This window comes from Salvelinus namaycush, chromosome 11 (genome assembly GCF_016432855.1).
Source record: "Salvelinus namaycush isolate Seneca chromosome 11, SaNama_1.0, whole genome shotgun sequence".
Classification (NCBI taxonomy): Eukaryota; Metazoa; Chordata; class Actinopteri; order Salmoniformes; family Salmonidae; genus Salvelinus; species Salvelinus namaycush.
The window spans coordinates 10463565-10475698 of NC_052317.1; the positions used below are offsets into that span (position 1 = coordinate 10463565).

General features: G+C 43.1%; 1 protein-coding gene across 1 annotated transcript; it reads left to right on the forward strand.

Annotated features, from left to right (window-relative positions):
* The first annotated feature begins 2207 nt into the window (after window positions 1–2207).
* Window positions 2208–9969, forward strand: LOC120055794 (angiopoietin-related protein 4-like). Its single transcript, XM_039003762.1, has 7 exons — window positions 2208–2844; window positions 3951–4061; window positions 4149–4239; window positions 7356–7469; window positions 7726–7821; window positions 8294–8572; window positions 8713–9969. The coding sequence occupies exons 1-7, from the start codon at window positions 2332–2334 to the stop codon at window positions 8895–8897; spliced, it is 1389 nt and encodes a 462-aa protein (XP_038859690.1). The 5' UTR covers window positions 2208–2331; the 3' UTR covers window positions 8898–9969.
* The last annotated feature ends 2165 nt before the right edge of the window (window positions 9970–12134 follow it).

Sequence of the window (12134 nt, forward strand, 5' to 3'; positions counted from 1 at the left end):
AACGAATGGATTTTTGGTCCAGGATGTACAGTTCCGTTGAAGCAAGTTTCACTGCCAAGCACTGTAGGAAGTCTCCCAGTTACCTTTCACCTACTTAGCCTCCACCACGGACATGAGAGGGTTAACTCCTTTTCTTTGTGGTCTGGCCCCAGCTCATGAATTGCCTACTTGCTCCCCAGCAGTTAATTCTGGGCCTTGGGAATTACCATATAATGTAGGCATTCTCTGTGGTGAACTTTCCCCTAATTCTCACACTGCTCCTGCCTCACAGCAGGCCTAAAGAGGAGCACTCCAGGCAAAATTATACAGCACGTTCCCCCTGACGTCCAACATATTGCCAATGAATTCACACAACCGCAATCGGTATCATTCTATCCCAGCCACATGATTAAGCTGACTCAGGTAACACGGGCGTAGAAAAAACGCCCTCGCTGTACTTTGATGGATGCGTTTTCTAATAAGCGCTAATATCTACACGGAGTTTGTTAACAAGTGCTTCAGTAAATGAAGTACAATCAGTTATTTTTCTTTATGGAGGAAGCAAGACAATGTTTATTCCCAAACTGCATATATTCTGCCAAATTCTTAACTATGCAAATGAATATGCTATGTAACATTGAGTTGTTTAAAACCACTGATTTACCTAAAACCCTTTTCTTATCTTATGGGAAATAATGGTAACTTGTGTCATTGTTATATTACGGTCAAGTCACCCGATAACACATGATCAACAACAAAGAAATCGATGTCAGTATCAATCACAGGTGACAGGTTAAATACTCATTGCTGCATCTTTTATTAGAAGGTCGGCTAGACCTCTTAATTCCCGTGGCTCACGTCACTTCTCCCTTTTTGTTGAAAAAGCTCTTGTGCACAAACTTGCAACATATCTCACTTCTCTGTTAAAGTAGAAAAATACTGGCCACCAAACCCGCTCACAGGGTTGGTTAACTCGAGGTCCCTCGTGTCTCTATCAACCTAGGTAGAGTAGCCTTCAGTTAAAGCGAACCATTCAATCTTGAATCCTTGGTGCCGATGCGGCAGTTTAGAACACTGATGAGGGATGAATTCCCTGAGGTTTTGCTTTGATTGTGGTGTTTTATTTGTGTTGTTGAGATGTGGTGTGTCTGTATCTGCTGTGTCCTGTAGTTCATTTTTTGCTGTTTTATATTGTAAGTTGTTTGTCTCAATTGGTTCCCCTGAATATACACTGAACAAAAATTAAAAAAAACACAAGTGTTAGTCCCATGAGCTGAAATAAAAAAATCCCAGATACGTTCCATTTGCACAAATAGCTTCTCTCTTAAATGTTGTGCACAAATTTGTTTACATCCCGGTTAGTGAGCATTTCTCCTTTGCCAAGATAATCCATCTACCTGACATGTGTGGCATATCAAGAAGCTGATTAAACAGCATGATCCTTACACAGGTGCACCTTGTGCTGGGGACAAGAAAAGACCAGGAGTATTTCTGTCTGTAATAATGCCCTTTTGTGGGGGACAAACTCATTGTGATTAGCTGGGCCTGGCTGCCAAGTGGGTGGGCGTATGCCCTCCAAGGCTCACCCATGGCTGCACCAGTGCCCAGTCATGTGAAATCAATAGATCTGGGCCTAATACATTTATTTAAATTCACTGATTTCCTTATATGAACTGTAACTCAGTAAAATCTGAAATTGTTACATTTATATTTTTGTTCAGTACACATATATTTTTAAATCAGCCTATATGGCTTTCCTATCTTGTTTGATGTGAACCACTTTCTTTGTTACATCATGATATTCATCATCAATCTATCCTTTGTCATTCAGCTGTCTGATTGTCAATTTAAGTGCACTGACAAGTCTGAACCCCTTTCTGGCTACTGAATGATAGAAACATTATAGTGACAGTAGCTTTCTGTTTAACATCCTTATGATAATCAATACATCCTAATGTGTTTGCACAGAAAAAAACTGTCTTTATCATACAGCCGTGCATGGCAATGTGCAAGGGTTTGCCAGAAACCTCTTTCTTTACTGTATTCTAAGGGTACTGATGGAAACCAGCTTCATTGTTACATCATGTGCTCCCCTCCCAGTCCTCCTCTAGACATAAAGAGTGGGGGAGAAACCAGAGAGCAGATCTCCCCCCTCTGCTCGGCCAGCCAATCAGATCAGCCAGCTGGCTGGAGTTGAAGGGCTCTGAAAGTATAAAACCGAAGTGCTCTGCACAGTGAAGTAGGATCTTGAGATCTAGTAACCAACTGGAAAGGGAAGGGTGCACACTTTGCAAACCACCGGAGGATAAAACCAACCAAAGAAATTGAGTCAACAAAGGAAAGCAAGCGACAATGAAGACAACACTAATAACTGTGACTCTGTGCCTGGTCATTCTGATGGCCACCGGCAACCCCTTTGACAGGAGAGGAGGCTCGGCCGCTGGCGGGAAGGAGAAGAGGGTGCAATATGCGGCGTGGGACGATGTGAACGTGATCGCCCACGGCCTGCTCCAGCTGGGTCAGGGGCTCAAGGAGCATGTGGACAAGACCAAGGGCCAGATGAGGGATATCACTGCCAAGCTGAAGGCCTTCAACGGTACCATGGCCGACCTGGGCAAGGAGGGTCAGAGGCTGCAGGCGGAGGGCGATGCACTGAATGCCCGGGCCCGGGGGCTGGAGGACAGGGAAGTCCAGGTGCTCAACGTGACGGCCGAGCTGAGGGAGAGGACAGAGGAGATGCAGCAGGAGAGGAAGAGGGTGGATGAGCGGATGAACAAGCTGGAGGAGAAGGTGGACGGCATGCTACAGGGAGAGGGGCTGCCCGACATGAATGCAGGCAACTACAGCGATGCCCGCATCATTCAGGTAAGGAGGGAATCCATGACTATTTGGTGATACTTTGTTTATCTATTTGAAAAAGCTATAATACAAATTGTGCATTTGATAGGAAAGAAATGCAAATGACCTGAGAGAAAGTTTACTGACAAGACAGACTAAGCTGATTTGCTGCACATCTCCCCTTTTTGTAAGCTTACTTCTCTGCAGTTGCCATTGTATCCAATCACTTCAATTGTATGAAGGCATTACCAATTTATTTTTACAGTAAACAGCCTGGCCTATTCATTCACTGTGCTACCATGACAAAACACCACAGCAAATAGATGAATTGATTAACATCAAGTCATGCTTAATACAGTAGGTTACTAGTACTATACATCAGTCCTGCATAATAATTTGACAAATTGCCTATTCGCTACCACTACCCATCTTCAGAAAAACAAGTGGAGGGGCCGTGTACCTACCGTAACCTACTGTATTAAGCATGACTTGATGTTAATCAATTCATCTATTTGCTGTGGTGTTTTGTCATGGTAGCACAGTGAATGAATAGGCCAGGCTGTTTACTGTTTACTCACTTTGATGGACAAGAACAGTTGGTCTGGGGTTATTTCCATTGACCCAAAGATATTCAGATTACAGTAAAGAAAGATTTGCAGCAAACCCTTGAGTCACTGGGACAGTATAGAAGGCACGCCAGCGGGTGTTACTATTGTGCTGAAGAGCTTGGACTACGTGCAGAGAACGCAAAATCTTGCCAGACAAAGGAGCTGCACGCCTAATTTTTAAACCGTGATATTTGGAACATGGTCCAATTTAGGAAAATGTCACGCTTGATTTTATAAATGGTTTACAGCTGCAATAGCACCTGAACTCGAAAGATAATTTCTTGTTCTGACCATTTTTGTGGGATGGAAAACCCCGCGTTATGTAACCAAATCACCCGGTTGGAAAATACAAATGCCAGCGTTGATTTTGGACATGTGCTCGGAAGGATATGAGTTCTGTTTTCTGGATATAGTCTAGTAGTTCAATGTCGGCTTTGTGGTGGGCTAGTCATGTTATAAGTAACCTAGGCTACTTAATTTTAAGTCACAGGAGAAAGACTTACATGGTACCTTTTCCTTTTTCAGTGGATGCTGGAAGCTCAGAATAAACGTATTGATGACCTGGTCAACAGAATCCGACTCCAGCAAGATAAACTTGACAAGCAGAACGTGCGCATCAGAACCCTGCAAAACCAGGTATGGAACAGTCAATTTTAACATTATCATGATTTATGCTATTGTTTTGTATGAATTATTTAAAGCTTTGTTTTCTTGCTCACTCAGATTCAGCTGACAAAAGAGAGACCAGCATTCAGGCGTAAACCAGAGGAGGCCGTTCACAATGGTAGCATTGAGCAGCGCGACTCACCCATCGGTAAGTAAAACCAAGCTTCGTGTCGAATCCGTTGACTCAATTTACTTTTAAGACACCCAGACAAAGACTGACCTCCCGTTCCATGCCATCTGCTTAGGGACAGTAAGATGCTTAAACCTTCAATTTTAACTGGAGTTGTCCCTACATTACGTGAAGTATAGGCCTATTAACTTTAATCATCAGATTATTGTATGCGCGCATTTTACTGCCAAAAACTCACGATAAATTATGCACAGGTGATTGCGATTCCATCAGACAAGTAATCAATCTGATGAATCCCAGTCGGAGCGTGTTTTTTCACAAGTTTCCAGTTGTCTTGAACGCACTGAAGACAGAATTCGGAGATGTCTGATTTCCCAGTTGTTTTGAACGCGACATTAGGGACTTTTTTTCCAGTAAATACAACCAAATAATGTGATGTGATAACGTTGAAACAATGTGGGAAACTGATTGGATTTGCAAAAAGTCATCAACATAAGGACATTTTGTATTTTTGTCACCCAACTCTTAACCTAAATCCAATGACATTGTGACATTATTTGGTTGAATTCATGTTAGTTGACAACTCAAATTAACTGACATCTGTGCCCATTGGGTGTTTTCATTGGGTTCACAGAAAATAGCATGTATTCACAGTATAAAGAAAAATATCACATCAGGAAGTGTACATTACATTAGGCTACACCCTGTCTTACTCAATACTGCAGTACAGTAATTGTGAAGGTGATCATGATCTCCTCTACCTACAGTACACCTACGTCAGGCATCTGTTCCCATCTGAAATGTACTAGTGGCCTACTCATCATGTGGGCTTTCATCAGGGCGGTATAGAGTTGGATCATGGTTTCTGGCAATGGAACAAGGATTAGGGCTAAGAGGGGTGGTCCTCAGAGGGGTGGTCACACAAAAAATTCAGCATGAAGGGATATGAATGAATCAATATGACTATACAGGACATTAGATTAGTTATATATCCCTCTGAATGTGACCTACGCAAACCATGTTACTTTATGGGTGTTGGTCAGATATGTGATTGACCGACTCAAGAGTTGATTGAAAAAGAAAGTACCAATGTTATACCATTTAAACATAATGCCTGTTAAAACAAGTAATGTATCGCTCTCTCAATCACAAGCAACATCATTCGTGGTTATATAAAAATATTTCCCACTGTCTGATAGCCACTAAAGGAAGTAGTTGAAAAGTGATCCTGGAGATGCAGTCGCTCAGCAGAACACAATGAGTCCACTCACAGCAAGTTCGGACAGCAGGATTTTAGGAATGTTATAAAAGAAACAAGTCCTCTGGCTGGACTTCAATTGCGGGAGAGTTCAGCAGTCTCGGACAGTGTTATCTCAGGGTCACAATAGACCCCGATCACCGAGGGATTACAAATCTGACGGAGCTCGGGGAGGGGAAGTGGGGAATTTCCAAATCTATTATGCTATGTTCTTCAGATTAGGTTCTCTGGGCCAGAGCCAGAAAAAAATCATAAAAGAAAATGGAGGTGGTCTAACTTCGTCTGGTGAACTTTGCACACACATCCTTTGTTGTTTTGATGACACTGACTGCCTTGCTCCATCCTTCCAGCTCTCCACTTTGTACTCCTTCCCATAAAACAAATAATCGCACATCCCTCAGGAATGTCCAACCGTTCCCCCAGATCTGTCAGAGAAGACAGCTGTCCAACTTCTCCCCTCCATCGCTCCTCCAGCTCCCCATCCTCGTAGACCCCCGCCTCTTCAGGCGTAGATGAATGGAAGTGTGCCAAAGTTGAGGAGAACCCCCTGACCGCAAGTCAAATCACAACTACCCATCGCTAATCAATAGAGCTCATGTCTCGCCTAGAAGGGTCATTCCAGAAGAGTGATGTGTTGCGGTCCCGTGGTCGGCGCTCATGTTTGTACTTGAAAACAAATATCAACCAAGTCAAACCAATATTGATTGATTGGTCCCAATTAAATCTTGAATCATAGTTTAGGCGATTGGTGCAGACAAAGAGCATCATAGCTGATAAACATGTGCAGTATCTCTCAAGTCAGCATCATATAAACGTGAACTATTTTCTGGAAAACACTAAAGTTGTGCTGTGCACCAACCCATGCCTTATCAGGCACATTACATCCAATGGGCCCCCCAGGCCTTTTGTTGACTGTCTCTATCCCATATAGTGACAGCATGCTCCTAGCACTCTCTGAGCATTCCCTTTGCATGCAGTGGCCATGCATTTCTATGTCACTGACTGGCTGCTGTGCATGTGAGGGAGGTGTGACAAACAGGAGCGGAGGGGGAGACTGAGGACAGAAGGGGGTAGAGGAATGCGAGTTGCCAGGCAGCTGAGGTGGAAGTTTGCTTGGGAACTGGGAGAAAGGTCATGTTTACTACTAAGCAAGGAGCTTTCTAGTTCGGACTAGGGCACAACACATTAACGCTTTCTGTGTTAGGGTATCCAACTATTGATAAACCCACTTCACGATAAGGCCCCTTCTTATTCGCAAGCATTCATAGACCCAGAGAGCTACAACGGAGAAGTCAATGATCGGGATCCCAGCAGTGGAGGCTGGTGGGAGGACCTATAGGAGTAGGGGCTCATTGTAATGGTCGAAATGGAGTAAATGAAACAGTATGGAAACTACATGTTTGATTCCAGTGTAGGCCGTCATTGTAAATAAGAATGTGTTCCTAACTGACTTGCCTAGTTGCCTACCAAAATAAAAAATGTTTGATTCCGTTCCTTTAACTCCATTTCAGCCAATAACAATGCGCCCGTCCTCTTTAAGCTCCTCCACTGGATCCCAGATAGGGAAACCAGATGGGTCCTGATTCCTGAACATCTGACCTAGTTATTAAGTGAAAGGTAGACATGTTCTCCAATAATGTCCCTACAAGTGTCAAGTCTCTCAGTAGAAAACAGTGCCCAGAGTTTTTATTTTCTAGTTGAATTAATCATAAAGAATGTATTTTTATGTTTATTTATATTTGTTCCAGTGTAGAGGAAAGGCCAAAGCACTGTTAGGACACAGACATTGACGACGTGCACTGATACTGACTATTTGAGATACGGTGTGGACAAACTGTTTGTGAACCATGTTGTATTTTTGTCTTTGTTCTTTCAGAGATGGCCTCCGATTGCCATGAGCTGTTCCTGAAAGGTGAGACGGCCAGCGGAGTGTACACCATTCAGCCATTAAACTACCAATCCTTTGAAGTCTGCTGCGAAATGACAGCCGGTAAGTGGAGTTAGCCAGGGTTATACCCTTGTGTTCTATTTACAGGGCTTAACTAGCAATTGTTAACTAGTCCAACAACCAATCTTTATCTTCAGGCAAAAGGATAGCTCAGAAGCCCCTATAGGGACAAGTCACCGTATAAGGTTTCCCTATAGCTTAGTTTTTAAACACATTGTATGACTACATGTATGACAATTGGCTGTAGTAAATTGCTCATGGTCAAGACTAATCCAACTACTCTTCCTCTTTCCTACAGAAGGTGGCTGGACTGTGATCCAGAGGCGCCAGAATGGCTCAGTTGACTTTGACCAGCTATGGCTGGCCTACCAGAGCGGCTTTGGCAGTCTGAGTGGTAAATAAATCCTCTTATCATCTCCCTCACTAAATTCCACTGGCGCTAGCTAGCGAGGTCACGCCGAGGTTCGGACAGTACCACCTGTAGCCACAGCATAGAACAGTGCAGCGCTCTTGACCCGAAAACCTCCCAGTTCAGTTTGATTAACAAGTATTGATACTAACACTTATACAGGATTGTAGATGTCAAGATCGAGGGATCAGGTGGATCTTGATATGGCAGGTTTGGCACAAACAACCATCTAATCTGCAGCTTTAATGACACTGGTGGCTTTAGGTGCCCGAAGTGACCAAATCACATGTTCTATTCCTTTTTAAATTCCATTAAGTGATTACCGGCCTCGTTACGATCAGATCTTTTAAATTAACGAAGACACTGAGATAGCTGGACACATGTATGCAGACTTTGCACACGCTGCCACAGCCACTGATTAGGTCTGAACCCTTTTTTTTAATCTCTCTCTCACTAGGTGAGTTCTGGCTTGGTCTTGAGAAGATGCACGCCGTGGCCAAAGACACGGACTACACCCTCAAGGTCAAGTTTTCCGACTGGATGGACGATTCTGAGACGGTCCAGTACCCCATCCGTCTGGGCGGGGAGGAGAGCCACTACGCCCTCCACATCCAGGAGACCTCCATCGGCAACCTAGAGAGCTCCCTGGCCACCGAAGCCTCCGGCCTGCCCTTCTCCACCCGCGACCAAGACAATGACCAGAAGAGCGACACCAACTGCGCCAAACACCTCTCTGGTACGCTCCTCTTTATCCAAGTTCAAAGTAACCTTTTGTCCGAATTTGATCTTGAGGTCTTAAGATGTATCTCTCAATAACTCAAATTGGGAATGTAGCACCAATGCCAATCTAACCAGATGTTTGCTCTCTTTCTCCAGGTGGCTGGTGGTTCAGCAACTGCGGACGCTCCAACCTGAACGGGCGCTACTTCATGAGCCCTCCTCCCAAGCAGAGGCATCAGAGGAAGCAGGGGGTCTTCTGGAAGACCTGGCGTGGCCGATACTATCCCCTGAAGACCACCGTCATGATGATCGCACCCATCGCCATCGAGAACAAGTCGTAGAGGAGAGACACAGCAGTCTTCCGACTTTTCTCTTCTTAAATTGAAACACCGTCAGAGGTGGTTGGCCGACGAGTTAGGTTAGCTACCTGCTCATCCCAGGCCTCACCCACTGAGACTTCCAACGGAGCCAAGGCCATCATTAAAGCCAAACGAACTCATAGTTGAATGGGCTCCATGTTTCCTAAGCTTTGTTTTTCGAAAGTCTTCAAGTCTCTCGGCCAGAGACACAACCGACCAATGCAGAAATGTCTGTTTAAGAAGTACATGTGCATCAGCCTTAGTAGAAATTAATGGAACAGCATGAGGTGAGTTCCAACATGTGTTCTCTGTTCCAAGAAACTACGCATTTTCTACATGTGGAGACCCATCTGACAGATGTCTTTAAATGCAAGAGCTCTCCCAGATGTTGAGCAGTGACATCTAGCTAGAATACAGTATTGTCAGCATGAACACTGCCCTCCACTACAGTTGTACAAGTGGGGCAACTGTGGAGTTTATTAATCCGATTGTATGGACCAAATGGTGACTGAAACAATTCGTTGTTTTCCACATGAACGTAATGGCATTAGCTATTCAAAGGCATTATGTAAATTAAATAATCAATGTAAACTAGAATTACAGTATGTAATGAGACAAAGTGTGTAAAGTATTTTTCAACAATGGTGGTTTCTTTGTCTACATTTCCCTGTTTCTCTATGGAGCAAACACAATTCCAGCCTTTTGTACAAAGTAACTTTTTTTTATTAAATTTTTTCCTGCAGTTTTATTTTGAATCAAAGTAAGCTCCTGCTCCACTGTGTTCTCGTGGATGTTTTATTCCTCAGTCATATTGACTGCATTTAAAATGACCAGAGTCATTTCTTTCTGTATGATGAATGAATATTGACTGTCTCTTCAGAACCTTTACTGCAACCTGTTGTAACATTCTCCAGTGTTCTTGTCGATGACTTTTAGTTTTTTCCCTTTATTTAAAAGCTTTAAAGAATCTTTATATATTTCTGGTATTGTCTGTTTGTAATTTATATAGTCTATTTTATGTTTTTCAGTTGTAAAAAAAAAAAAAAAAAAAAAAGTTTAAAGAGAAAAGAAACTGATTTTTGGCTTCAACCAGCCAATAAAAATGATTTAAAGAATAATACTTTGTCTGATCTTTGATCAAACACACTGATGCAGCTGTAAATACAAAACCAGAAGTGTGCCAATGGTCAGAATGAAGTAACATGTCAGAGAACTCAAAAACATTCAAATGAACATCTGTAGCCAACACAGAAACAGTCAAATGAATATGAGAGCCAACTTGACAACTAGTCAAATGAACATTGTAGCCCAGGGGTTTTCAAACTTTTCTTGCCCAGGGACCTCAACATATGTTAGCAAAAAATAAAAAGTAACGTCTTGGCTTATCATCAGGTGAATGATAATGGCAAGTAGAAGTAAAACATTTTGAAATGAATAGACACTTTTCTAGTAAAATTTTTTAAATGAAAACTATCCTGGCATGGGAGAGATTTTACTGTTGTAAAGCACATTTTCTGCAATTCTACACATTTCCACTGAGCTGAGAGAAAATGTTGCAGTTCTAAAGCCGATTTCCTGCAATTTATGCATTTTGCCATGGCTAACGCTGTGCGCCTGTGCTCAAACATATCAAAATCAATGGGCATATGCCCTAAATGCTCGATTCTCCCTTTTAATTTATTGTTCTCAAAGTATTATTTTTTAAATATGTATAGTTCAATATCTTTTCTGCATGCTTTCTATCTGGTTTTGGTCGTTTAAGTTGACACTGAAATTGTTTTTCCATCCTGAAAATTACCACAGACTGCCCACCTAAGACTTTTCTATAAAGAACAAACCCAGTAATCAGCTCCAATGATTGCAAGTTCCTCCATATTAAGGGATTTCGAGATGTTGGCAATGACGCCCTTTAAATGGGCTCCCGAGTGGTGCAGTGGTAGAGGTGTCACTACAGACCCTGGTTTGATCCCAGGGCTGTGTCACAACTGGCCGTGATCGGGAGTCCCATAGGGCGCCGCACAATTGGCCCATCGTCGTCCAGGTTAGGGGAGGGTTTGGCCGGGGTAGGCCGTCAATAAGAATGTGTTCTTATCTGACTTGCCTAGTTAAATAATCAATCAGTCAAGTTTATTTTAATTTTATATAGCCCTTCGTACATCAGCTAATATCTCGAAGTGCTGTACAGAAACCCAGCCTAAAACCCCAAACAGCAAGCAATGCAGGTGTAGAAGCACGGTGGCTAGGAAAAACTCCCTAGAAAGGCCAAAACCTAGGAAGAAACCTAGAGAGGAACCAGGCTATGAGGGGTGGCCAGTCCTCTTCTGGCTGTGCCGGGTGGAGATTATAACAGAACATGGCCAAGATGTTCAAAATGTTCATAAATGACAAGCATGGTCAAATAATAATCAGGAATAAATGTCAGTTGGCTTTTCATAGCCGATCATTAAGAGTTGAAAACAGCAGGTCTGGGACAGGTAGGGGTTCCATAACCGCAGGCAGAACAGTTGAAACTGGAACAGCAGCAAGGCCAGGTGGACTGGGGACAGCAAGGAGTCATCATGCCCGGTAGTCCTGACGTAAATAAAGGTTAAATAAATAAAAAATCTAGTCGGATGAACAGGAACAGCTAGCGTGCTAAACTGTTCCTTTAGACTTCCAATTGTGCCAATGCTAGTTAAACAAACTCTAACTTCCGTCCTAAATGGCATCCACAATGGTATTCTGCTGTAGCTAGCGAAATTCATAAAAATGATCATTTTTTCACATAAATTCCCCAAAATATTTCCCCCAAAGAAATAAGTAAGATCGCGGACCTGCTGCAGTACCTCCGCAGACTAGGGTAGCCAACTCGAAAACAATCAAATGAACATAGTCTTAAACTTCCATCCAACACAGATGGTAGGTCAGCATGAGATACTTGATTGGAAAATGGATAAGCAGACTAGCTAACTAATCCATCCCATTCACACACAGAGGGTTAATCAGATCTTGGCATACTGCCTGGCTAGCAGGTGATAGAGGAATGTCCTGGCTGTGCTTAAGCTTGCCTTGCACTGCGCCCCACAGCCAAGAGACAGGCCCTAACTCTACTCGCTGCGTCCCCCATCTCTACTAGCAATGGTTCCCAATGTGAAGATTCCCCACAAACAAACTACAGAGATAAACGTGTCATAGTGCTGAACAGGGACGGGCTGCTGTGTCAAGGTATGTTTGCTTTTA